The following is a 26,892-nucleotide window of genomic DNA, read 5'->3' on the forward strand; positions in this document are numbered from 1 at the left end:
TGTGTGTGTGTGGGGGGTAAATGGGAACTCTGCACTTTCTGTTCAATTTTTGATAAACTTAGAACTGATGGAAAAACTAGTCTATTAATTCTTTTAAAAAGTGGTCACTTAAAACAAAGTGGGTAGTGTACAATCACGTGCGTTCACTATCTTCTCAAGCATTGAATAAAGCTAGGAAGGATGCACCCAAATTGCTAACCTTTGGACTCAAAAGTGGACAAGACAATCAGTCCCGGGCCCTGGGGAGGTGGCAAGCTGTAAGTTCCTATACGGTTTGAATTTTTATAACGAACGTAGAATTGGCAACAATAAATGTCTCTATTTTCCAATATTTGGGGTTTGGGGAAGAGTTCTCGAAGGGGAAAAGGCGTTTCAAGCACGACGGTGCCGCCGCCCCGTCAGGTCCCGGGCGCTGGCAGCTGAGCACGGAGGCCCGGGTCGAGCACGCGGCAGGGGCGGGCCCGCGCTCCTTCCGCGCGGGGTCCGCGGCCCGCCCAGAGCGCCCGGGGCGCCTCCGGACACGGGGCGGGGCGGAGCTGGCCGGGGGCGCGCCTCGCTCCTAGGGCAGGTGGAGCCGGCGGCCGGGAAGATGGGGAAGCGCGGGTACCGGTGAGCCCGGCCACCGCTCACGTGGCCGTTTGTCACTCCGCACCTGCGCGCCAGGTCCGCGCCGGGCGGAGGCGCCACCGGGCGGGCGGGCGGGAGGGGAGGTGGGCGCCGGGCGGGCGGGGCGCACGGCGCGCGCGGGACCCGAGGCCGCGGAGGCCACGTGTCAGCTACAGCCAAGGGGCACAGGCCGGGCAGGTGCGGCCCGAGACGCTCGGCTGGCGGCCCCGCCGCCCCCGCGCGCCGCCCCGCCCCCCGCGCGCCGCCGACCGGAAGCTGGGGGGCGTGGCCACCGCCCCGCCGGCCGCGGCCAGTCGCGCGCCGCGTGAGCAGGAGCGCCGCCCCCGCGAGCACTGGGCGCACCCGAGCGCGGCGCGGGCGAAGATGGCGACCGCCATGTACTTGGAGCACTACCTGGACAGTAAGCGCCGCCCGCGCGCACCGGGCTCGGCGGGGAGGGCGGCGGGGCCGGGCCGGGGGTGCGTGGCGCGGGGGGTGCCGAGGGCGCGGGGACGGGGGGCGCGTGGGGCGGGCGGGGGCCGCCGCCGCCTCGGCCGCGCCAATTCCAGGTGCGTCACGACGGGGCGGGGCCGGCGGGCGCGGGGCGGGGCTTCCGGGCACGGCCCCGCCCCGTTCGGCCCCGCCCCCGGCCGGGCCAGCAGGTGGGCCGCACCTGGCCAGGGCAGGCGTGCGGGCTGCTGGGCGCCGCTCTCCCCGCCTGGCCCGGCCCGTGGCGTCCCCGTCCCTGTGACGGGTGGCAGCGGCCGGGCCTCCCGACAACCGAGTGGGTGATTCCTTCCCACTCCTTACGGGTGTGGACATGAGGCCCGGAGCGGCTTAGGTCACCTGCTGGTGGAGTGGCAGAGCCCACGTGTGGTGTGGGGACTGCCCGGGGGTCGTGGGGGTCGTGTTTGGGCAGGGAGGCTGTGGAGTGCCCTTGTGGGACCGCTGCCCTGGGGATGCCACGGCCACTCCAGCCTGGCTGCTCGGGCCTGCCCAGGTGGCTGAGAGCAGTGAGTGATCCAGGTGCTCAGAGCTGGGAGCCACCCGGGCACGTGGGCAGACCAGGATGCAGCCTTGCCCGAAGGGGACGCACTAGATTGCTCTGGTGTCTTGGGGCCTGCGTGTCAGGGGTCCCCTGGTGGGGGAGCAGAAGTCGGGAGGTCCTTAACGTGCCTGCCCAGCGGGTCTCCCAAGGAGTGTCTAGAGTGAGTTCTGTCACCTGCATGAAGGCACAGCATCGCGAGGCTCCTGAGCACCTGCTGGGTCTAGGTATTGGGCTGAGCAGCCAAGAAAGCAGACACCACCCCCATCTCCCTGCACCTCACTGTCAGGTGTGGCACATGGGTTTTTATTTCTTTATTTTGAGTCAGAGTCTCACTGTGTTGCCCAGGCTAGAGTGCCATGGCGTCAGCCTAGGTCACAGCAACCTCAGACCCCTGGGCTCTAGCAATCCTCCTGCCTCAGCCTCCCGGGTAGCTGGGACTACAGGCATGTGCCACCATGCCTGGCTAATTTTTTCTATATATTTTTAGTTGGCCAATTAATTTCTTTCTATTTTTAGTAGAGATGGGGGGGGGTCTTGCTCTTGCTCAGGCTGGTTTCGAACTCCTGACCTTGAGCTATCTGCCCATCTTGACCTCCCAGAGTGCTAGGATTGATTACAGGTGTGAGCCACCACGCCCGGCCGGCACTTGGGTCTTTAAAAAGTTCACAGAAGGTAGAGGACCCTTAGGGAACCCAGCAGGTTGAGAATGGGCAGGGCGATGCCCAGTCCTGGCTGGACAGAGCAGAGCGGGGGGCAGGGCGCAGGGCTGCTCTGGGGCGTGCGCAGCCCAGAGGCTGTGTAGGGAGGATGCTCTGTGCTCTGGGTGAGCTGGGGCAGCTGCTGGGACTTGAGGCAGCAGATTAGAGTTGGGTTTTAAAGGGTTGCCAGGGCGTCTGCGAGAGGCGAGGTGGGTGGCCGGGTCCTTGCGGCTGACTGTCCAGTATTGTTGCCACCAGCCACAGGGGCTATTTAACTTCAAGTAAAACTAAAGATTGAGGCCCTCAGTTGCACTAGTCCCATTTCTGCTGCTCAGTAGCCCCATGTGGCCAGTGGCCACTGTGCTGGGCAGCTCACAGAACATTTCCATTCTTGCATCAAGTTCTCCTGGGCAGTGTGGTCTACACTGCCTGGTGCACTCTCTCAGCGTAAAGTCGGGGAGATCAAGGAGGACCCCAGGTTTTTGGCTTGAGCCGTGGGGGATGCTGCTCACCAAAGTGGGGGATCTAGAGGGAGGGGCTGGGTGTGGCCTGGGAGGAGGAGTCTCATGGCTGCTGGTACTGGTGTTGGTTTCTAACTTTGGAAGTGTGTCAGCCCGTTTTGTCCTATGCCTAAAAAGAGATCTTAATCCTTCTGCCCCCTAAACCCAAACAGAAGCAGACGACAAGGCGGGCTTGTCACTGCACACTAGGTGTAAAACTCTGGAGGCCGGTTCTTGCCCTGCCACTGAGAGGTGCACGGCTTGTATGTCTCTGTGCTTTAGGTATCGAGAACCTTCCGTGTGAACTTCAGAGGAACTTCCAGCTGATGCGGGAGCTGGACCAGAGGACAGAAGGTGGGTTCAGCCCTGCAGTGTGGTCAGGACTGGGCCCTGACAGCCAGTCCGGCAGCTCCCTAAGGCCAGGGGCGGAGGCAGCAGGGGGCTGTGAGGGTGCGGAAGGCCTCCAGGGGCCCCAGTGTAGCAGGGCTGTGGCCTAGCCCTGGGCCGTGTGCATCGCGCAGTGGAGAGAGTGCTGGTACTTTTAAAATCAGATTTTGTTTCCTGGATTCTTTACATCTTCGTGTCACATTTTTATCACTGTCCTTCTTTCCAGTCAAAATATTTGTTGCCTTTTTGTTTCCTTTTAAAATTTTTCTATTTTGAAAGTGTGTTAGTAGTTAAAATGTTACATGGTACTTTTTTTTTTTTGAGACAGAGTCTTGCTTTGTTGCCCAGGCTAGAGTGAGTGCCGTGGCGTCAGCCTCGCTCACAGCAACCTCAAACTCCTGGGCTCAAGCAATCCTCCTGCCTCAGCCTCCCGAGTAGCTGGTACTACAGGCATGCACCACCATGCCTGGCTAATTTTTTCTCTCTCTATATATTAGTTGGCCAATTACTTTCTTTCTATTTATAGTAGAGACGGGGTCTCACTCCTGCTCAGGCTGTTTTCGAACTCCTGACCTCGAGCAATCCACCTGCCTTGGCCTCCCAGAGTGCTAGGATTACAGGCGTGAGCCACCACGCCCGGCCTACATGGTACTTTTTGGCCTCTTGGTATTAAACTCCCCATTTCTGAACAACACATTTTTGTTGCTAATTCTTTTTTCTTTTTTATTTTCTAGAGATGTTTGGAGTGCAGTGTTGTGATCATACCTCACTGTATCCCTGAACTCCTGGGCTCAAGTGTTCCTCTTGCTGCAGCCTCCCAAGCAGCTGGGACCACAGAGGCACTCACTACGCCTGGCTAATTTTTAAATTATTTGTAGAGACAGGTCTTGCTCTGTTGCTCAAGCTGGTCTTGAACTTCTGGGCTCAAGCAGTTCTCCTGGCTTGGCCTCCCAGAGTGCTGGGATTATGGGTGTGAGCCACCGTTCCCAGCCTGCTATTTCTTATTTTATTTCCTGTCCGTGCGGACTTGACTTATTCTCATGTATTAGAGCAAGTAAAGATGTGTTTCTCCAGTTGCCCGCCCCGCCCCAGCCCATGCACACACACACACACACCCCCCCCCCCCGTCTCGTGTGCAGTCAGTTAGGGTTGGTGTTGAGACCAATGCTGGTGTTCCTACCCCATACAGCCATACAGGTAGTTTAAAACTGAGTCATATGACATTTTTCAATAACTTCGTGTTTTTCTTGGAGTTACTAATTGCCTGTTTGTTGGCTTTGTTTTTCATATTCCACCCTCCCTGTCTCCCACCTCCACGGGCTTTTCACTGTGGCCTGACCATCAGGTTACCGGCCAGTTCCGTGTGCGCTGTTCATGGAGCCTTATGTCCCGATTGTGTCTAGGCCTGCCGCACAGTTTTTGCCCTGGGACTGTCCTGGGATCTCCCTTTATCCCTTTCAGTGAGGGATCCTGTACCCTGGATCTTAAATATCCTCTTTTTTTTATTTGCTCCCTTGTTTTGGTGGAGCCTTTCCTCTGGTAGCTTCCTGAAAAAAGGTACACAGAAAGATACATTTCTCGTAACGTTGCATGTCTGGAATGTGTTCGTTCGTTGCAGCCTCATATGTGATTGACAGTTTGGCTGGGTATAGAGTTCCTCGCTGGCAGTCGGTTCCTCAGTGTCCAAGGGGAGCCGCCCGGTCGCCGAGCTTCATGTTGCTGTTGAGAAATAGTATGCCATTTCCTTTGTGTGTGTGCTCTGTTTCTTTTCTTACTCAGAAGCTTTTGGTGTATTCTCTTTATCCCTGAGGGTTAAAATTTTACAATGATGTGTTTTGGTGTGGGAGGTTTTTTGTTCATTATGTTGGGCACACTTTTGCAGGATTGGAGTAGCTCAATTTTTTACTCAGGTCCATCATCTTGACTAGGGAATGGAGAGACTTATTTTTATTTGTGCACTATGGCATACATTGATAAATAAGCATAAAACGTTTACAGATTGCTTAACAGCTATTACCAGGCGAAGCTCTGTTTCTGCCACTCAGATGGAGAAAGCCTGGAAGCCTGTGTGACTCTCCGAGTCATCACATCCCTCCCCTACCAAGGGGCCACCACCCTGAGTTGTCGATGATCCTTCACCACCTTTAACAATAGCTTTCTCACCTCTCTAAACCAAGGGGTTAAGAGTGGTGTCTTTCTCCCCTTGGTTTTAATAGAATCCTACAGCGTGTTTTCCTTTATGTCTTGCTTTTTTGCACAGTATCACCTTTTGTGGGGCTGAGCCACATCGTTGTGTGCAGCTGTAGCTTGGTCTTTGTTGCTGGGCGGCATTCTGTTGTGAGAGTGGACGACAGTTTATTCATCAGTTTTACTGTGGATTGGATGTTAGGGTGGTTTTCTGGTGTTGTGAATGTTTTCCCATGTGTATCTTGGTGCCTAAGTACTCTGATTAGGGTGTATATCTTCAGGGTGTATAACTAGGAGCAGTAGGCCAGGTCCTAGGTAAGGTGACCACAGAATTACTTATTCAGACGGTGCATGAGAGTCAAAGAGGGCACTGCCACCGCTCGCTGGACAGCAGTCTAAGCTGGGTGTGCCCTGGGCAAGGTGCCCTGCTGTGCAGTCTGTACGTCCACACGGTACCGGGCTGTCTGCACAGAATGGTCGTGCCCACGTGTGCTCCCGCCAGTAGAGCCTGAGTTTGTGTCAGTCGCGTCTCTGCCACAACTTGATGTTGTCAGACTTTACTCGTTGCCAGTCTGGTGTCTCGGGCAGGGCTAGCTTCTCCCCCATTTCTCTGTCAGATAAGAAAGCCGAGATCGACATCCTGGCTGCGGAGTACATCTCCAGGGTGAAGACGCTTTCTCCAGACCAGCGGGTGGAGCACCTGCAGAAGATCCAGAGCGCCTACAGCAAGTGCAAGGAGTACAGCGACGACAAGGTGCAGCTGGCCATGCAGACCTACGAGATGGTGAGGCGGCGGCAGTGGCGGGTGGGGGCCGGTGGCCAGGTTTCCTCCCATGGGCGGGCACTCCTGCCTTTCAGGCAACAGCAGGGAAAAGCTCCTCGGAGATGGGTGCATTGGCTGGGTGCAGTGGCTCAGCCTGTGATCCCAGCACTCTGGGATGGTGAGGCAGGAGGATGGCTTGAGCTCAGGAGTTCGAGAGCAGCCTGAGCCACTGCGAGACCCCATCTCTACTAAAAATAGAAAAAATTAGCTGGATGTGGTAGCTCCTATAGTCCCAGCTACGCAGGAGGCTGAGGCAGGAGGATCGCTTGAGCCGAGGAGTTGGAGGTTGCAGTGAGCTACGATGGCGCCACTGCACTCTAGCCTGGGCAACAGAGCAGAAACCCTGTCTCAAAAAAAAAAAAAATGGGGCCGGGCGTGGTGGCTCAGACCTGTAATCCTAGCACTCTGGGAGGCCGAGACGGGAGGATTGCTCAAGGTCAGGAGTTCGAGACCAGCCTGAGCAAGAGTGAGACCCCATCTCTACTAAAAAGAAAAAAATACAAAGAAATTAATTGTCCAACTAAAAAAAAAAAGAAATGGGTGCATCTGAGGTGGAAGTCTGTCTTTGGTGGTGGGATTCTTCTAGATAAAGTACAGGTTAGGGTTAGGGATGTCCATCACCTAGGACCATTCCTGTGGGTTTTTTTTTTTTTTTGGTTGGGAGAACCATTTGTCTTTATATATTTTTCCAATATTTGGTTTTGTCAGCTTTAGGCAAACTGGATTTTTGGTCCAGTTTCCTCCCAAGTTGATTTTACTCGGGGCTCACGTCAGGGCACAAAGCCGTTGCCTTGTGATGTCCCTGAGATCCTGAGATACTCGAGGAGAACCCAGGGCTTACATGGGGGATATTGATGCCCCAAACGGCCATGCCGCTGGCCAGGCAGGCTGTTATCTGAACAGTTAGCTTCGGTCGGTTGTCACGAAGACAGTGACACTCGCCCCATGCACAGCGAAGTTGACTCGTTCACTCAGACCAGAGGGTGCGGGTGCTGCTCTTGGCCATAGCCTCGAGGTGTCGGCCGGCGTCCCAAGTCAGCTGGACAGAGAGTGGGCCGTGTTCTCTGTGGGGCCCTTCTGAAGTTAACTCGTGCTTGGTGCTTTGACCACGTTGTTGTCTCTTATTTCTTCCAGCTGGTCCTTTCCTAAAGCAAAGAGTAATTTTCTGTTTTCTTTTTGGTTATTCTTTCAAGAACCAATCTGGTCTTTAAATTTTTGTATTTTTAGAGATGGGGTCTTTTTTTTTTTTTTTTTTTTTTTTTGAGACAGAGTCTTGCTTTGTTGCCCAGGCTAGAGTGAGTGCCGTGGCGTCAGCCTAGCTCACAGCAACCTCAGACTCCTGGGCTCAGGCAATCCTTCTGTCTCAGCCTCCCGAGTAGCTGGGACTACAGGCATGAGCCACCACACCCGGCTAATTTTTCCTATATATATTAGTTGGCCAATTAATTTCTTTCTATTTATAGTAGAGACAGGGTCTTGCTCTTGCTCAGGCTGGTTTTGAACTCCTGACCTTGAGCAATCCGCCCGCCTCGGCCTCCAGAGTGCTAGGATTACAGGCGTGAGCCACCGCGCCCAGCCTAGAGATGGGGTCTTGATATGTTGCCCAGGCTGGCCTCAAACTCCTGGGCTCCAGTCATCTTCCCGCCTCAGCTGGGACTGCAGGGTGTGCCTCTCTGCCCGGTCAGATTTTTAAATTAGGGTTCCGTTACCAGATGTCTCTGCCCCTTAGTCCATGCATCTCACAACTCTGTTTCTCATTGTTGCCTTCGCTTACGTTTTTTCCCTCAATAGGGTTTATTCTGTTGACATGTCAAAACTTGGTGCAGAAAGTTTTGCATAAACTTTAAAATAGTGGGTCTTGTCTCAGTAGAGCTTTTGTTAGTTGAAGACTCAATCAAAGGGCACTCCTTAGTGCGTTTGTGGGCTCTGAGGGGATTTGCTTTTGTTTTAAAATGCGACTTTGCTTCTCCTCTGGCAGGTGGACAAGCACATCCGCAGGCTGGACGCGGACCTGGCCCGCTTCGAGGCAGACCTGAAGGACAAGATGGAGGGCAGCGACTTCGAGAGCTCCGGGGGGCGAGGGCTGAAAAGCAAGTCTGTTAATTCCCCTCGTTTTATCCCTGTTAGCTGTAGGGTTTTTTGTTTTTTTTTTGAGACAGAGTCATACTCTGTTGTCCAGGCTACAGTGAGTGCCGTGGTGTCAGCCTAGCTCACAGCAACCTCAAACTCCTGGGCTCAAGCCATCCTCCTGCCTCAGCCTCTCTAGTAGCTGGGACTACAGGCATGCACCACCATGCCCGGCTAATTTTTTCTCTATATAGAGAAAAAGTTGGCCAATTAATTTCTTTCTATTTATAGTAGGGACAGGGTCTTGCTCTTGCTCAGGCTGGTTTCGAACTCCTGACCTTGAGCGATCCACCCGCCTCGGCCTCCCAGAGTGCTGGGATGACAGGGGTGAGCCACCGCGCCCGGCCCACTGTGGGGTTTTGAAGACTGTTGCCAGTAAACGTGTCAGGGCTATCGTGGTAAACGGCACGTCTGGGCTGATCTCGTCTGGCCTTCCTGAATCCTACAAAAGTAATTTGGGTCTTTTTCCAGAAGGTCGGGGTCAGAAAGAAAAAAGGGGGTCCCGCGGCCGAGGCAGGAGGACGTCGGAGGAGGACACTCCGAAGAAGAAGAAGCACAAAGCAGGGTAAGAGGCCCCTTTCCCCAGGAACACCCATTCCCGCGGCCGCCCCGGGCGAACGCCGCCGGCCGAGTGGAGAGCTCTGGGTCTGCTCGCGCCGCCGAGTCGGCCCTCCTCCCGTAGCCTTTGAGGGGCGTGCCGTTGTCACCGGCATGGCGTCCCGGTGTCACAGGGACCTGCCCCAGGCTTGAGAGCTGCTGTCCCAGGGCTGGGCTTGCGCCACCGGGAGCCGCCGCCAGTGCCAGCCGGTCCGTGCAGCGCCGGGCGCGCAGCCCCGGGCGGCAGGAGGAGGGTGCGCGCGTGGTTGTCTCGGCAGAGTCACTCTAAGCCGCTCTCTAAGTAGCGTGAGTGTTTACACGTTTCCCGGTTATTTTATATAGAGATGCATATTTTGCATGTGTTCGTTGTTGAGCTGTGTGACCACGTTTATTAAATATGCATGTCATGTAACTTGAACTTCTTGGAGAGACTTTATTCAAGGCGTCCTCCTGCTGACCCCTTCCCTGGGCTGGCGCTGCAGTGCTGCTTCACGGAAGGGACGTTCTGGCTAAAGGGAAAGCGGCAGAGTGCCACCACGGAGCCTCCCCGGAGATGTTCGGGCAGTCGGGGGTCAGGAGAGTTAGCTTTTCTTTTTTTTTTTGAGACAGAGTCTCGCTTTGTTGCCCAGGCTAGAGTGAGTGCCGTGGCGTCAGCCTCGCTCACAGCAACCTCAAACTCCTGGGCTCAAGAGATCCTCCTGCCTCAGCCTCCCGAGTAGCTGGGACTACAGGCATGTGCCACCATGCCCGGCTAATTTTTTTCTAAATATATTAGTTGGCCAATTAATTTCTTTCTATTTATAGTAGAGATGGGGTCTCACTCTTGCTCAGGCTGGTTTCAAACTCCTGACCTCAAGCAATCCGCCCGCCTCGGCCTCCCAGAGTGCTAGGATTACAGGCATGAGCCACCGCGCCCGGCCCAGAGTTAGCTTTTCTTTTTTTTTTTTTTTTTTTTTTTTTGAGACAGAGTCTCGCTTTGTTGTCCAGGCTAGAGTGAGTGCCGTGGTGTCAGCCTAGCTCACAGCAACCTCAGACTCCTGGGCTCGAGCGATCCTTCTGCCTCAGCCTCCCGAGTAGCTGGGACTGCAGGCATGCGCCACCATGCCCGGCTAATTTTTTATATACATATCAGTTGGCCAATTAATTTCTTTCTATTTATAGTAGAGACGGGGTCTCGCTCTTACTCAGGCTGGTTTTGAACTCCTGACCTTGAGCAATCCGCCCGCCTCGGCCTCCCAGAGAGCTAGGATTACAGGCGTGAGCCACCACGCCCGGCCAGAGTTAGCTTTTCTTGACGAAAAAGGGGAAAAGTTTCGGTTCTTAAACATGGTGTCTACACTTTTATCTTTAAAAAAATAACACTTTTGTATCTTAAAGTAATGGGCAGATACAGAAAACCACACAGAACAAACGTAGTTTAAGGAATTGTAAGGCAAACATCTTGGTGACTGGCAGCTAGTTGGTGACTAGCAGCTGGTTAGTGACTACCAGCTAGTTGGTGACTGGCAGCTAGTTGGTGACTAGCAGCTTGTTAGTGACTAGCAGCTAGTTGGTGACTGGCAGCTAGTTGGTGACTAGCAGCTTGTTAGTGACTAGCAGCTAGTTGGTGACTGGCAGCTAGTTGGTGACTAGCAGCTTGTTAGTGACTAGCAGCTAGTTGGTGAATAGCAGCTGCTGAGTGACTAGCAACTAGTTGGTGACTAGCAGCTGGTGAGTGACTAGCAACTAGTTGGTGACTGGCAGCTAGTTGGTGACTAGCAGCTGGTGAGTGACTAGCAGCTAGTTGGTGACTAGCAGCTGGTGAGTGACTAGCAACTAGTTGGTGACTGGCAGCTAGTTGGTGACTAGCAGCTGGTGAGTGACTAGCAGCTAGTTGGTGACTAGCAGCTGGTGAGTGACTAGCAACTAGTTGGTGACTGGCAGCTAGTTGGTGACTAGCAGCTGGTGAGTGACTAGCAGCTAGTTGGTGACCAGCTCTGTTGGGAGAACCCCATCCATGCGTCCCAGCAATGGGCAGCGTCCTCGCTCTGTCCCCAAGCACACGTGACCCAGACTGCTGTAGTGTTTATTTCCCATGTTTTTTTATAGTCTGATCTTCCAATTGTGCATTCTTGGACTCTGTATATTAAAGTTTAGTTTTGCTTGTGTTTTTAGCCTTTTAAATGAACTTTATTAAGGAATAATTTACATACAGTAAAGTGATATTCTAAGTGTACACTTTCATTGAGTTCAGTTTCTTTAAAGCTGTGGAAGTATTCAGGCTGTTTCTTCTTGGTCAGCATTGGTGATGTCTTTCGAGAAATTTGTTTTATATAAATAGTCAGATTTTTTTACATCAAGTTGTTAATATTACATTACTAACCTTCCGATGTCTGTAATGACGTCCCCTCTTTCTGCCCTGGTATTGGTGCTTTGTTTTCTCTATTTTTTGTTTTCTGTTGCATTTCTTTCTACCTTTTTTTTTTTTTTTGAGACAGAGTCTCATTCTGTTGCCTGGACTAGAGTGCCGTGGCATCAGCCTAGCTCACAGCAACCTCAACCTCCTAGACTCAAGCAATCCTCCTGCCTCGGCCTCTCGAGTAGCTGGGACTACGGGCATGCCCAGCTAATTTTTTGTTTTTATTTTTAGTTGTCCAGGTAATTTCTTTCTATTTTTAGTAAAGATGGGGTCTTGCTCTTGCTCTTGCTCAGGCTGGTTTCGAACTCCTGACCTTGAGCAATCCGCCCGCCTCGGCCTCCCGGAGTGCTAGGATTGTAGGTATGGGCCACCTCGCCCGGCCTCTTTCTACTTTTTATTTCCTTCCTTCCACTGAACACGGGATTACTTTTCTTTTTCTGGCTTTCTATGGTGGACGTAGCTTGGACTTGATTCTTATTCCTCCTCGTAATTACTGTTCTAGTTGCAATCCACAGATATTGAGATGTTATGTTTTAATTTTATTTTGCTCAAAATATTTGAAAATTTTCTTTGTAATTTTTCTTTGTCCTATAACATGTAGAAGTATGTTTCTCGGTTTCCAAATAATTTGTGATTTTTCAGGTAAATTTCTCAATTTAATTTTTAGTTTAACTCTCTTGTGATCAGAGAACATTCTGTTATTGAAATCCTCTAAAATCAGTTGAGACTTGTGTTAGGGCCCAGTTTATCATCTGTCTTGACTGTTCCGTGTGAACTTCAGAAGAACACGTCTTACTGTTGTTGTTGGGGAGCGTCTTCTGCAATGCCAGAAAACGTGGGTGACGGTATTGCTCAAGCTCCCTGGTCCTTCCGGTTGTTCTGTTTCCTCGTTCTGTCAGTCACCGCGCGAGGGGGGTTCAAATCTCCAGCCCTGGTTACGGATTTGTGTGTTTCTTCTCTCAGTCCTGTCCGTCTCCCAGTTTTTACTTCGTGTGTTTGATGCTGTGTAGCTTGGTACATACACATTTAGGGCTTCTTTTCCTCTCCTTTATCCTGAGGAAATGTCTCTTGATGCCTAGTAATATTCTTGCCTCGAGTTCTGCTTTGTCTGGCTTTGCGATCACTGCAGGGCGTGGTGGTGGCACCTGTAGTCCTGGCCACCCAGGAGGCTGAGCGGAGGATGCTCGAGCCCGGGAGTCGGAGGCTGCAGCCAGCTGTGATGGCATTGCTACACCCAGCCTGCGCTCCGCTCGCGGCTCAGCTCGCACTTTGCATGTTCATTTCTAGCCTTTGTAGAGAACTTTTGTAAAGGGCCAGATCGTAAGCACTTAGGGTTGCAGGCCTAAAGCAGTGTCTCTGTTATGACCACAGAGCTCTGCTGTTGGAGCTCTGAAAACATCCGTAAGAAATACATAGATGAGGCCGGGCGCAGTGGCTCATGCCTGTAATCCTAGCACTCTGAGGCCGAGGCGGGAGGATCGCTCAAGGACAGGAGTTCAAAACTAGCCTGAGCAAGAGCGAGACCCCGTCTCTACTAAAAATAGAAAGAAATTAATTGGACAACTAAAAAAATACATATATATGTAAATTAGCCAGGCATGGTGGCACATGCCTGTAGTCCCAGGTACTTGGGAGGCTGAGGCAGGAGGATTGCTTGAGCCCAGGAGTTGGAGGTTGCAGTGAGCTAGGCTGATGCCATGGCACTCTAGCCCGGGCAACAGAGTGAGAGTCTGTCTCAAAAAAAAAAGGAAAGAAATACATAGATGAACGGCGTGGCTGTGCCGCAGTAAAACTGCACTTGTGGAGACAGGCAGCGGGCGGTGGGCTGTTCTCCAAGCCCTGGGTCAGGGTGAGCTTTACTCGAGGGCTGGTGCCCCGTCTGCAGGCTCATGAGTGCTCTTGAGCTCCGTCCGCCTGGCGGTTGGAGCTCAGCTGGCTCCCTGCCTGTCTGAGCCCTGGGAGTCGCTGCATCCCAGCGCTCCCGTGTTCTCACGCGTGCACACACACGAACTCACATGGCTCCCTGCCTGTCTGAGCTCTGGGAGTCGCAGCATCCCAGCATTCCCGTGTTCTCACGCGTGCACACACACAAACTCACATGGCTCCCTGCCTGTCTGAGCTCTGGGAGTCGCCACATCCCAGCGCTCCCGTGTTCTCACGCGTGCACACACACGAACTCACATGGCTCCCTGCCTGTCTGAGCTCTGGGAGTCACCACATCCCAGCGCTCCCGTGTTCTCACGCATGCACACACACAAACTCAGCTGTCTCCCTGCCTGTCTGAGCTCTGGGAGTCGCCGCATCCCAGCGCTCCCGTGTTCTCATGCGTGCACACACATGGACTCGGATGGCTCCCTGCCTGTCTGAGCTCTGGGAGTCGCAGCATCCCAGCACTCCCGTGTTCTCACGCATGCACACACACAAACTCACATGGCTCCCTGCCTGTCTGAGCTCTGGGAGTCACTGCATCCCAGCGCTCCCGTGTTCACGTGTGCACACACACAAACTCACATGGCTCCCTGCCTGTCTTAGCTCTGGGAGTCACCACATCCCAGCGTTCCCGTGTTCTCACGCATGCACACACACAAACTCAGCTGTCTCCCTGCCTGTCTTAGCTCTGGGAGTCACTGCATCCCAGCGCTCCCGTGTTCTCACGCGTGCACACACACGAACTCACATGGCTCCCTGCCTGTCTGAGCTCTGGGAGTCGCGGCATCCCAGCGCTCCCGTGTTCACGTGTGCACACACACAAACTCACATGGCTCCCTGCCTGTCTGAGCTCTGGGAGTCGCGGCATCCCAGCGCTCCCGTGTTCACGTGTGCACACACACAAACTCACATGGCTCCCTGCCTGTCTTAGCTCTGGGAGTCGCGGCATCCCAGCGCTCCCGTGTTCTCACGCATGCACACACACAAACTCAGCTGTCTCCCTGCCTGTCTTAGCTCTGGGAGTCACCACATCCCAGCACTCCCGTGTTCTCACGCGTGCACACACACGAACTCACATGGCTCCCTGCCTGTCTGAGCTCTGGGAGTCGCGGCATCCCAGCGCTCCCGTGTTCACGTGTGCACACACACAAACTCACATGGCTCCCTGCCTGTCTGAGCTCTGGGAGTCGCGGCATCCCAGCGCTCCCGTGTTCTCACACGTGCACACACACAAACTCAGCTGGCTCCCTGCCTGTCTGAGCTCTGGGAGTCGCGGCATCCCAGCGCTCCCGTGTTCTCACGCATGCACACACACAAACTCAGCTGGCTCCCTGCCTGTCTGAGCTCTGGGAGTCGCGGCATCCCAGCGCTCCTGTGTTCTCACGCGTGCACACACACGAACTCAGTTTCTCCCTGCCTGTCTGAGCTCTGGGAGTCGCGGCATCCCAGCACTCCCGTGTTCTCACGCGTGCACACACACAAACTCAGCTGGCTCCCTGCCTGTCTGAGCTCTGGGAGTCGCGGCATCCCAGCGCTCCCGTGTTCTCACGTGTGCACACACACAAACTCACATGGCTCCCTGCCTGTCTGAGCTCTGGGAGTCGCGGCATCCCAGCGCTCCTGTGTTCTCACGTGTGCACACACACGAACTCACATGGCTCCCTGCCTGTCTGAGCTCTGGGAATTGCGGCATCCCAGCGCTCCCGTGTTCTCACGTGTGCACACACACGAACTCACATGGCTCCCTGCCTGTCTGAGCTCTGGGAATTGCGGCATCCCAGCGCTCCCGTGTTCACGTGTGCACACACACAAACTCACATGGCTCCCTGCCTGTCTGAGCTCTGGGAGTCGCGGCATCCCAGCGCTCCCGTGTTCTCACACGTGCACACACACAAACTCAGCTGGCTCCCTGCCTGTCTGAGCTCTGGGAGTCGCGGCATCCCAGCGCTCCCGTGTTCTCACGCATGCACACACACAAACTCAGCTGGCTCCCTGCCTGTCTGAGCTCTGGGAGTCGCGGCATCCCAGCGCTCCCGTGTTCTCACGCGTGCGCACACACGAACTCAGCTTCTCCCTGCCTGTCTGAGCTCTGGGAGTCGCGGCATCCCAGCGCTCCCGTGTTCTCACGCGTGCGCACACACGAACTCAGCTTCTCCCTGCCTGTCTGAGCTCTGGGAGTCGCGGCATCCCAGCACTCCCGTGTTCTCACGCGTGCACACACACAAACTCAGCTGGCTCCCTGCCTGTCTGAGCTCTGGGAGTCACCGCATCCCAGTGCTCCCGTGTTCTCACGCGTGCACACACACAAACTCAGCTGGCTCCCTGCCTGTCTGAGCTCTGGGAGTCACCGCATCCCAGTGCTCCCGTGTTCTCACGCGTGCACACACACAAACTCAGCTGTCTCCCTGTCTGTCTGAGCTCTGGGAGTCGCAGCATCCCAGCGCTCCTGTGTTCTCAGGCGTGCACACACATGAACTCACATGGCTCCCTGCCTGTCTGAGCTCTGGGAGTCGCCGCATCCCAGCGCTCCCGTGTTCTCACGCGTGCGCACACGAACTCAGAGGGCTCCCTCTGCAGGTTTACGGGGTGCGTTTTCCCTGCAGCTGCCTCTTCCTGGGACGCCGCCCCAGATTCCAGCGCCTCATCCTCCCTGACATCGTGTTTTCCCGCGGTTCGGCAGGACGCCGTGCGTGTGTAGTCCGCGCTCCAGGTGGAGGGCCCAGGTGGTCGTAGGTCTCTTGTTTGTTTACCTTCTTCAAGACCGAAGTCCTGTGCCTCCTTTTGTCCAGTGTCTGGAAACAGTTGTTTCCTGTGTTTTATGTTCCAGTTGTTCACAGCAGGAGGGCAAGCTCCTGTTACTATCCTGGTCAGAAGTAGAAGTGTCTATTTTCATTTTTATTGATAAGTCCTTTAAATCTCTTGCTTAAATTTTTCCAGTTTTAATAACAATTTTTTTTTTTTTTTAGAGACAGGGTCTTGCTATATTGCCCAGGGTAGTCTCAAACTCCTGGCTCAGGTGACCCTCCCACCTCAGCCTCCTGCTGGGACTAAGGGTGTGAGCCACCGCACCTGGCCACCACCTGATTTTTTCACGTCTTATAACGTGATTATCAGTCATATTTTCCTGCTTTTTTCATGTCCTGTAATTTCTTGTTATCTGCCTGGGCGTAGGTGTAAAAGCAGAGGAGGACGTTTCTCCATCCCCTGCAGCGTGTCTGCTCCGTCTGGTCCAGGCGGGCTGAGCTGCGTCAGGGCGGGGCGGGGCAGGTCGAGCTTCCTCACTTGTCTCGGGCAGCCCCTTGCTGAGCACGCAGGATGCCCGGTCCCGCTGGTCCTGCCCTCTGTGAAGGCGCTGCGGGCTCGGCCTGCAGTTGACAGTGCCCCGCTCCGCTGTGTCACCTCGGGCCCAGCTGCCCCTGCAGTGGCACAGGCCGGCGTGGAGGGGCGGCTGCGTCTGGGCAGGCGCTTTCTCAGGTCCTGAGGCTGCGGGGTCCCTCCGCCCATGTCTGGGGGGCAGGGCCGCCGTGCGCCAGGCTCCCAGGTGGCGGTGGCTGTGCCTGCCCCGTGCGGCCCCTGGCCCGTGGCTCCCTCCTCCGTGGGGCTCCGAGCCCCGGCAGCTCCACGGCTTTCCTACATCTTTAGAAATGTGGCTTTTGCAATTTGTTGGGTTTTGTGTTTTCACTCGTGGTGGCCGCAGCGCTCTGCGCCTCCTGCCCCGCCCTGCTGGGACCCCAAGGCCACAGCCTGGCTGTGCCTTGAGCGGGAGTAGTTCTCATCCCCTCTGCCCCGGGAACAAGCTGTCCTCGAGGGCGTCCTCGGCAGGGACTCCGGACGCTGGGGCCTGCGCTTGCGGGAGACCCGGGCCCAGTGCTGAGCTTCCTCCCCGAGGCCCGGCCCTGCTTCAGGGACTCGGAAGCCGCCGGCGTGTCTCGGGCCAGACTCCGCCAGCACGCCGCGAGCTTCTCCTTCCCCGACAGAAGCCCTGCGTTCCGCGCTGCGCGGCCACTGCTGTGTAAAGGCAAGCGCGAAGGGTGGTCACAGATGGTGAGGATTGCAGTCCCCCGTGGCTGGCGGGCTGGGTCTAGCGCTTCCGTGCAACTCCGTGCCCCCCCCTCCCCCCGTGCGCCCTGGGTGGCGGGTGCACAGATGTCAGGGCGGCCAGAGTGGCCTGCCCTGAACCTGGGCCAGCGTCCACGGCTGAGTCCAGCCGGTCACGGGCCGTTCTCGGGACAAGCAAAGAAACAGCTTCCTCGGCTGAAGGGCCGCTTGCCGCCTGGAAGCCGCGTCGGCAGAGCACGTGGACCCGGGTGCTCTCTGTGACGCTCAGGACGCCAGACCTAAAGCGCAGGCCCTGTCGTTCCCGGGGAGGCAGAGCGGAGGGCAGGCGGCCTGTGGGAGAGCCTCAGCCGGGCCCCGGAGCCCTGGGTGGCACCTGAGCCGAGGCAGTCCTGGGCGTTGCTGGGCACACACGCACATGCACACGCGTGCGGCTGCAGAGGCACGGGAGGCTGCCGATGGGCACTCGGGAAGGTGGGCGTCGCTCCCTCGGGCTCTGCACTTCTCTTCCTTTCACCCTGGTGGCAGTGGTCTGCCTCCCCAGGCCGGGGTCCCGTGTGGACCTGCGTTTTTATAGGCAGATAGATATTCCTGGGCTGGGGGTGGGTTGGGTCGGATTTTTCTCTTTCTGCACCGTTGGGTACATACCGTCCACCCTGCCCTGCAGCTTACAAGTTTATCTAAAAATGCTAACATAGTAAAGAATAAGTTCCCGTAAGTGCACCCATCCCTTTCAAATAGGCAGAAGTCTCCGCCCAGGTCCCAGGTGTTGATGGCACGGGTTTGAGGGGCGAGGGGCAGGGTGGAATTTCAGCTGTTGGGGATCGGAGGGGGGCCGTGGGGAATGGAGCAGCGACCGGCGGCGTGTGGTCAGAGTGACCCTGCTGCAAGGCCTGGGGTGGTGACGGCTCGGTGTGTGGGGGGGCTGCTGTTTTGGTGGCTTTGGGGGCAGAGGTCCCCGGTAGACGCGTGGCGGGCCTGGACACAGGCTGTTCTCGGGGGAGGAGGGCGTGTCCGGCGTGGACTGCGCCGGCCGCCTGGCAGTGGGGCTGGTCTGGGTCAGGACCAGGTTTCTCTCAGGCACCAGCTGTCTGCTGGTGGGTGGTGAGGTCTGCTGGCCCCAGGGGCCTCAGAGACACACCCAGAGGGGAGGGACAGAGGCTTCCTGTGCCTAGAGGAGACGGGGCCCTTTCGCTGTGTGGCGAGCATGGTACTTTGCAGCCTCGAGGGTGCCCATGTGCCCTGCCCGCGCCGGTCCTTGTGGCAGTGGTGCCTCCTGCCTCCGCCCTGCCTCCGCCCTGCTGTTTCTGGGTTTCTGTGGTAAATGGCATTCTAGTGAAATCTCTTCAGCTAACACTTTGCCCACATCTTACTTGTTTATCGTCCAGGCTGGAGAGCAGTGGTGTCATCACAGCTCCCTGCAGCCTCCAACTCCTGGGCTCGAGGCATCCTCCTGCCTCGGCCTCCGAGTAGCTGGGATGACAGGTGTGGCCAGCACATCCGGCCACATCTTATTTTCTTGCTATAAATTCTTAGAAGAACGTTGCTTGGTCAGAGGGGCTATTGAAGGTTTGATTGAAGGTCTTTGACTCAGGAAGAAAGCACCCCTGAAGGGCATGCTCAGTTGGCGAACCTCTGCGGTAATGGGCTCCGGGAATTACTGATACTTCGGTTTCTAAACAACAAGAAAAACGGAAGCACGTTTGTTTATTCGTGATGAGCAGTTCAGAGCACGTCACAGATCCCCCTCGGAACAGTCACCTTCTTGGTTTTGGAGTGAGGGAACCTTGACCCGGCGGCAGGAGGGCCGGAGACGCCCTGCCGTGCCCTTCAGCGGTGTCTGTGCCCCGCCAGGTCAGAGTTCACCGAGACCATCCTGTCCGTGCACCCGTCCGACGTACTGGACATGCCTGTGGATCCCAACGAGCCCACGTACTGCCTGTGCCACCAGGTCTCCTATGGGGAGATGATCGGCTGCGACAACCCCGACGTGAGTGTCCGGCGCCATGCAGGGCTGGGCCGAGCGCCTGGGGGCGCGGGTGCCTGGGCAGGGGCTGCGGGCGGGGCTGGGGGTGTTGGCGCTTCCTGTGCTTCACGCGCAGAACGCAAGCTTTTCTCTTTACCTTGCAGTGTCCGATCGAGTGGTTTCACTTTGCCTGCGTGGACCTCACCACGAAGCCCAAAGGAAAATGGTCAGTATGGGGCACGCGCTCCGCTTTCTTCCCGCCTGTTGGGCGCTGGGCTGCCGGTCTCCCGTGAGGGAGGCCCTTGGTGGCTGGACCTGGGCTGCGCGGCTGGGGCCGACTGGCAGCGACTAGCAGCAGCTGGGCGTGGGGGCGGGGGCTGTGCGTGCGCCTCCTGCCCAGCCTTGCGGGTGCGGCTGCGGTGCCCCTGCCCCTCAGCACTGGGCCTGGGGCCGACCCCACCCGGGACTGCGTTTATTGTGTTCGCGTGACACTGACATTCAGTTGTCTTCCCAAAACCAGCCCTCCCGGCGCTCGAGCAAGGTGGCGATCTCTTAAATGAGAAGTGAAGGTTCTTGTCCCCGAGGGACGTTTTGAGGAGAGATGAGCCTGGACGCTGAGCCAGGGTGTGGCCCGTGGCCGTGCGGACGGCTGTCCCTGGCGGGGCCATGCGGGCGTGAGCGCACTCCTAGGTCTTTGCCTTCGGCCGGCAGCGGCGACGGCTGGCACCGTCTTTCCTAGGATCATTTACATAAAGACCAGAGTGGTTCTGTTCACATGTGCTGAGAACGGACACGTTCTGAAAATGACGCTGCAGGACGCCGGCTCCTTGGGGCAGCACCCAGAGGTGGCTGTGGTAACTGGTCGAAGCTCCCTGGGACCGGCCCACAGTTGCGAGAGCGCGTTGAGTGACGTGAGGACGGGGCGGGAACGGAGGAGGGTGGACGCCACGAGGAGGACTCCGGTCCCTCCAGCTCACTGATGTCACGGATGTTGACACAGGCCTGTCTCGTGGCCACAGATGCCACCTTGCAGCGCCCTGCGCACCGAGGGACCGCGCCGGTGCTGGGCCGCACCCCACGCCAGGCAGACGTGGCGGACTGTGCGGCAGGCGGGCATAGCAACAGCCGAACCCACGTGTGCCCCGCTGGTACACGTGGGATAAAGAACAGGCGTGTGTGGCTCGGGGCAGGGGCGTGGGGCGGGGAGGTCTGATTCACGATGGGATTCGGGCGAGTTTGCGTTTGCAGGACTTGCCGTGGGAGTGCAGTCGGCATTAGGGAGAGGGCGGGGCTGTCCCGTGCGCAGTGAGCCGGCCCGGTGCAGGACACGGGTGCGTGGCGGGACGTGGGGGTTCTCCATGTCCTTTCCATAGATCGCTGAGTGTTCAGGCTTCTTCCTTTTTCCCAAGAGTTGAACCCTCTGGGCGGACACACCGTTGCAACACGGACCTGCGCCCTGGAGCTCCCGGTTCTTGCAGAGTCAGGGCAGAGGCCCCGGGCTCAGGCTCGGGCCTGGTGGGAGCTGATGTTTGCTGCTGTGTGTGTCCGGGACTGGCTGGGGAACCTGCTAGAATGTCCCGTGTCATGAGCGGCTGCCGTTGTCCAGGACTGTTCCAGAGCAGCCCCCGTGGCGGAGGCTCCAGAACTTGCTTGGCCCTTGAGAAACAGGAAGGTTCCACGGTGCAGTGTGGGCCTGCCTGGCCCACGGCGTGCGTGTGAGTTTGCACCACCCGGCCCCACGGACTCCGGCTGCAGTGAGCAATAGGCAACAGCGGGCTGGCGGCAGCCAGAGGGGAGCAATCCCCTCGGTTGAGAGGAATGTGCGCGTGTAAGAGCAGAGTGTTCGCTGGTGTGAGTCCGTCACCCTCCAAGCAGATGCGTAGACAGCGCCGCCTGCGCCCTGGCCCCCCCCCCAGCGGGCAGGGCTGCGCCGTTCAGTGCTGCGTCGCCAGCACCCGGCAGCTCTGGGGGCCACGCGGAGGGGAGCTGGGTGTCCTGAGCGCTGGGGAAGGGTGTGGCAGGCGTCACTCACTGGGCCTTTCTCCCCAGGTTCTGTCCGCGGTGCGTCCAGGAGAAGAGGAAGAAGAAGTAAGGAGAAGCCGTGTGCCGGGTCGGGAGAGCAAGTCCATACGTCCCCTCATTCACGTTGCAATATTTCCTCCATTTTAAAGCTACCTTGTTCGATGGGTATTTAAGAACTCAGTGGCCAGTCGTGACTCTGGTGTCTCCTAAGACCAGAAACCCCCAGCCCTGTTTGCACGGAGCCGTGATCCTACGGGGACTTGCCGCAGAGACTTTATCCCTGTGACGTTTTATACAGACCCCACCCCAGCACCGAGCGCGCAGGCACTGAGTGAGCCCGAGGGACTCGCTGCCAGGTGCAGCCTCGGCGGGGCGGACACCTTGACCTGGTACACTGCCCCCACCGTGCAGCGAGCGCTGCACCTCGCGCAGTCTGTGAGTAGCTTCCCCGACTGTGCGCAGCGCGCCCACGCCGACGCCCGTGCGCAAGCACCTCTGCCGCGCCCGTGCGCGGGGCGGCCCCGTCTGCTCGCTGGGCTGCGATGCCGGTTCGGCGGCTGTGGGCCTGGGCGAGGGCCCCTCTGACGTGCCGGGAAGGGCTCTCGTGGGAGGCGGCGGCCTCAGCCTCACTGCACCAGTCCTCCCCTGGGGGCGCCTCCTGGAGGAAGCGGTTCTTGCCAGTGACCGGCGCCAGGCAGAGACGGCGTGGCAGTGGGCGGGCGCCCCGTCCCCTGGGAATTCCCGGCGTTTTACTGTGAAGATGAGATTACTGTGCTGGCGTGAAGACTGTGGGGCTGTGTGTCTGTGCCGTGAGTCCAGTCCAGTGGGGGCGGATCACGCCGGCGCACGCTGCCCGTCAGCAGCGTTTCCGGGGCTGCGCGGTGATGCCGTCTGTGAGCTTGCCGGGCCGCAGTGGTGCTTCTGCAGCGAGACTAGAGTGTGCTTTCTGTTTCGTCAGCATTCACCAACGATTTCGAGCCATCTTTTTGGTAGCAGGTGGGCAGGACGCACACATCGGTCTGAGACCACTTGTGCGAGAGCATCCTGGACCCTCAGAAACCCCCGGCGTGCGTGTGGAGGAGGCAGGGACCCTCGGGGCACAGGGAGCCTGCCCTGTCCTCACACCAGAAGAAACTCCGAGAGAGCTGAGGCGTGAAATCCCTGGTTTAGGAAAAGTCTCGTCTTTACGGGGCGGGCCTTCTGGCTGGTTCCTTCTGACGGCCGCACGCGTCTTCCCTCCTGTGCCCCAGTGCTGGCCAGGAGAGGACAGGGAGCGCTGTGACTGGGGCCACTCGCCACAGCACGTCAGAGGGGGGCACGGCCCTCAGCGGGGCTCGGGCCACTCGGCTGCCTCAGTGCGGGCTTGGGCTTGCTCTGGGCCTCTTCAGGGGGCACGTGCAGGCCGTTTCCAGGTGGCAGATGTGGGCAGGTGCGGACAGGTGTGGGCAGGTGCCGGCAGGTGCAGGTGGATGCTTGGCAGCTGCTGCACTCCTCTCCGTCGGGTCCCAGGCCTGACAGAGCTTCCGGAGCCGGCGCCTTCCAGCCACTCAGGAGGGGGGAGGCGGCCAGCCCAGAGCACCGGCCACACCTCAGTCTCAGCCTCGAAACCAGCGCGTGGTTTCTTTCTTGTTTAATAACAGCTTTTTATGAACACGGGTGTTTGAAGACTATAGAGAGCAAACTGTGGGAAAGTTTTTTCTCCACTCTTTTGCCATTCGTCGTGGAGAGGGACAGGTAAGTACGGAGAGCTCGGCGCACGACGGTGCCTGGAGACCCCCTACGAACCAACTTAACGTCGACGCTTCGCCTCTGGACGGCTCGCACACAGGCCGGGCGCCAGGGAGACGCGAGCCTGTTGATGTGGTTTCTGGCGCTGATCAGGCTTCCACTGTCTCAGGCCCCAGGGGAGGGGCGCCGGCCTCCCTCGGGGCTCGCTCGACCTGCTGGTCCCCGTGCGGCGCCCCTGTTGTTTCTGGCCTCGTTTTAAGGTTTCTGTGCTTGCCTGTTTTTAGTGTTTATTTTCGCCATTTAGAATAACGTCACCAAAATAACGTGCACATAGCTGTGGAATAAACATGGAAACGTGAGCAGAATAGAATTCCTGGGAATGTTGCCTGGATGCCGACGGCATGCCTGTCTCGACTGTTGGCACTGGCTGCGAGGGGAGGACACTCGGGAATGGCCGTTTGGGCAGGAAGGAAGGTCCTGCGGCCTGGCCCGCTCCGCCCCGCACAGGGACGGCGGGAGTGGTGCTGCTTGCACCGTCTACGTGCTGCCCCCGTGGTTCTGGGGTTCAGTTGTGGACCAGAGCTCCCCACACCTGCCTGGCTGCAGACCTGGCTGTGGCGGTGGCCGTGCAGCCAGCCCCGTCCGTCTCGGGCTGAGGGGTCGGGGCGGGACCCTGCAGGTCGCTCTGGCTGCTTTATCTGAGCCGAGGACGTGGCTCCTCCGGGGCCTGGGTTCACCTGTCAGGGAAGGGGCGTTTTGCGCAGCGGGGAAGCAGAGTCCCTCTCCTTGTCCTCGTGCCGTGTCAGCAGTAGCAAGGTGAGGAGGTCCCTAGTTTCCCTCTAGGACAAGGCATGCTGTGTTCTACAAAGGTTTGTTAAACCGAGTCCCTCGGATCTGTGGACGTGCTGGTGCCGCTGCCTGGGACGGGCGCCGAGCTGAGGTCCGCGTGACGCTGAGCAGCAGCTGGCCGTCTGCCTCTGTGGTCAGGCCCCTGAGCAGGTAGACCTGAGACCAGTGTGGCCAGGGCGGTGGGGGCCGGGCGTCTTCCAGCAGGCCTGGGGCAGCCGGAAGCAGCTGCGTGGCCAGTGATGGCGGGAGGGCTTCTTGGGATGGAGGGGACAGCGGCCAGCCCTGCCTCTCCCCGCCCAGCAGCCGTGCTGCACTCCGCCTCCCGACGTGTCTGGGGAGCCTGGGCAGGGGCTCCCCGAGCAGTGACTGGCCCAGCGCACTTTCCTACAGCCACAGAGCCAGGAGGCTGCCCTGTCGTGGGACTGGGAGGTCCGGTCTCCACGGGCTAGAGCGACACCACAAGGGACGTTTATCTTGGGCATTGAAGATTTAAGGTTTTCCTAGACTTTTAGTGGACAGTGACTGGTCTTCATTATCTGTGTTGAGAGGAATTTTAAAGCAGGGGAAATGTAAGAAAAGTGTTCCCATTCAGGAGAGAGTTTTATGAAGTTTCTTTCTTCCTATGTGTGTATTTTGTGGTGTTCACCCTTAACCACATTTCATCCAAAAAGATGAGCAGCTTTAACATGAATGTCACGTTTTATTTTCAAGGAATTATCTATGTTCCCTTTGTAAAGGAAAGATAATATTGTAAATCTTTTTATTAAATAATGTAAAGATGTATATCTGTATTTTTGGATCATGTTATAGATTATGGATATATTGTTTAATAAATAAAGTATTTTTTGGAACAAACGTTTGAAAGTACATCATTTTGGGAAACAGGTGTACAATTTCAGTGTCGTGCCCAGAGAAACGCATACCACAAGCTGAGTTTTGAAGGGACGTGCGGTGATCGCAGGAGAGTTGTTGGGGGCTTTGCTGGCCATGGCGTGGCAGGACCCTGTGTCTCGCCTTGGCTGGGTGCTCAGGAGGGTCGGTGGCCAGCGCTGGGCCTTGGCTAGGTTGCAGCATCAGAAGTTGGTCCCCAAGCTCACAAGAAGGACGCGTGCATCAGTGAGAACATGTATGTTGCTTCGTAAAGGTGCACTGTGCTTTCTCTGGAATGGAAGGGCTGCCTCCAAGACTCACGTGGATATTGACACCCCTTTGGAAGCTGTCCTAGTCTGCTCGGGCTGCCATTACAAAACACTACAGCTCGGGGTGAGCTTGACAAAAATTTACTCCTCGGGCACAATGTACTGTTTTCCTCCAGAACATTCTCCAGGGTACTTGCAGCTGCTTGCTGGGGGGTGGCGCCGTGGGGGTGGGGGTGGGGTGGTAATCTTTATTGGTTCTGAATTGTTACTAATTCAGAGGTCCAAGATGCCACTGGCCTTGAGGCTGAGCACTAAGGGGGGTCCACAGACCCCTCTGGTCATCTCTGTAGTTCCGGAATGTGTAACTGAAACATACTTGACAACTGGCAAAATTCCCAAACTGACTTTGACCAGTGGAACAAGGGCTTCGTAGGTGTCTCTAGGATGTCCTTTTTCTACCAGGATGGTAACCCAGAAGCAAAATGCATCCTACACCTGGAAGATGCAGCAACATCTCTGCATTTGACTTACCTGTAAAGAGGGTGGGCAGATCTTAGGGAACGTGGTTTATTGAAGACGTAGGTGATGTCTCCGATACACCTGCTGCTCCAGAAGTTACCAGAGCCACTCAGCACTCACCTGGCATGTGGTGCACAGCTGTGAACCTGTGTGAAACCTGGTTTCTCTCTGCCAATTACCAAGAGCCACCGAATTCGTTTGCTTTTACTTGACAAAACCAACTGCACACCTCCAGTCTTCCTCGGGGCAGTGTGCTCCTCCTGGGTCCTGCCCTGACCTGGCCAGAGGTTTTCATTACCTTACGCTCCACAGGACATCCCTGGTCTGCCTCGCTGAGGACAGGGAGCTGGTGCGCCCGAGGGACCAGCACTGCAGGTGCCTCCGCGCCGCTCTGGGTTCCAGTGGCTGCATCCGGAAAGCAGAGACCATCTGAGTTACTCTAACGGGTTAACTCAGCGCATGGAGTCCCAAAAAAGCAAACTGTGAACATGGGGACAACCCTTACCCAAGGGTGGGGGTGGGGATGGGGGTGGGGGGGCTGCCTAGGCTTAGAACTCGGAGGAAAGGCTCGCCAGGTTCAGACGTGAGGAGGGCAGGGGTTAGGGTTAGGGGGCGAGGGCTAGGAGCTTAGGGTTTTAGGGTTAGGAGGTTAGGGAGTTAGGGTTCTAGGATTAGGGTTGGGGGTTAGGGGTAGGGAGGGTGCTCTGTGGCGCTGGGACTCAGGAGCGGCTTGCCCCTCTCAGGCCCGCCCTTGCCTTCCGAGCGTCCGAGGGGTCTGCTCTGCCGCGTGGGTCCGCACCCCGCAGGGATGTTGCCCGCTGGGCCGGAGGCCCCGAGTGGACACTGAGGCCCTGGGTCCCACAGCAGGACGCGCGGTAGGGCTTTCACCCTTCGGTGCCTTTTTGGCATAATGCGGTGGAGCTCAGGGAAAGGGTCAGGAGGGGTGTGCCGGGTCCCGCCGGGCGGTGCGGGGCGAGGCCTCAGCTCCTGAGGTGCCTGCCTTGGGCGGGACCAGCGTGCCGGCGGAGGTCGTGCAAGTGCGCAGGCGCAGGGTCGCCCCGCCCCTCTATTCTGCGCGGCCTGCGGGACGGGGACGAAGCGGCGGGTGCGTGTGCGCGGCCGTCGCGACGGGGCTTACAGTTGCGGGTACGTGCGCGGTTGGCGGGAGGGGGATCCTGTTGCAGGTGCGTGCGCGCGGCCGGCAGGACTGGGGTTGCGGGTGCGTGCGCGCGGCCGGCAGGACGGGGTCACGGTTGCTAGTGCGTGCGCGCGGCCGTCGGGACGGGGTCACAGTTGCGGGTACGTGCGCGCGG

At 57.3% G+C, this 26,892-nt stretch overlaps 2 protein-coding genes across 3 annotated transcripts in view; both read left to right on the top strand.

Annotated features, from left to right (window-relative positions):
* The first annotated feature begins 904 nt into the window (after window positions 1-904).
* On the top strand, window positions 905-24,778 carry ING5 (inhibitor of growth family member 5). 2 transcript variants are annotated; one of them, XM_076006134.1, is made up of 8 exons: window positions 905-1,027; window positions 3,135-3,206; window positions 6,044-6,210; window positions 8,228-8,339; window positions 8,851-8,941; window positions 19,211-19,346; window positions 19,487-19,548; window positions 21,372-24,778. In XM_076006134.1, exons 1-8 carry the CDS (start codon window positions 991-993, stop codon window positions 21,412-21,414), a joined length of 720 nt encoding a protein of 239 aa, XP_075862249.1. In that variant the 5' UTR covers window positions 905-990; the 3' UTR covers window positions 21,415-24,778. The 2 variants fall into 2 exon arrangements, with proteins under 2 accessions (XP_075862249.1, XP_075862248.1); XM_076006133.1 differs by having other exon boundaries at window positions 906-1,027; window positions 8,848-8,941.
* Window positions 24,779-26,647: 1,869 nt separating this feature from the next.
* Window positions 26,648-26,892, top strand: part of D2HGDH (D-2-hydroxyglutarate dehydrogenase) — a 37,104-nt gene continuing 36,859 nt past the window's right edge. Inside the window, exon 1 of the mRNA XM_020288099.2 lies at window positions 26,648-26,725. The gene's annotated coding sequence lies outside the window, so the exon portion shown is untranslated. The remainder of the gene's footprint in view (window positions 26,726-26,892) is intronic.

Source organism: Microcebus murinus, chromosome 8, assembly GCF_040939455.1.
Source record: "Microcebus murinus isolate Inina chromosome 8, M.murinus_Inina_mat1.0, whole genome shotgun sequence".
Taxonomy (NCBI): domain Eukaryota; kingdom Metazoa; phylum Chordata; class Mammalia; order Primates; family Cheirogaleidae; genus Microcebus; species Microcebus murinus.

Bases quoted from the DNA above. Each gene is read 5' to 3' on its own strand.
- ING5 (XM_076006133.1), top strand. From the start codon at position 991: ATGGCGACCGCCATGTACTTGGAGCACTACCTGGACA. The intron at 3,207-6,043 runs GTGGGTTCAGCC...TTTCTCTGTCAG, and splicing joins GCTGGACCAGAGGACAGAAG to ATAAGAAAGCCGAGATCGAC. The intron at 8,942-19,210 runs GTAAGAGGCCCC...GTGCCCCGCCAG, and splicing joins AAGAAGAAGCACAAAGCAGG to GTCAGAGTTCACCGAGACCA.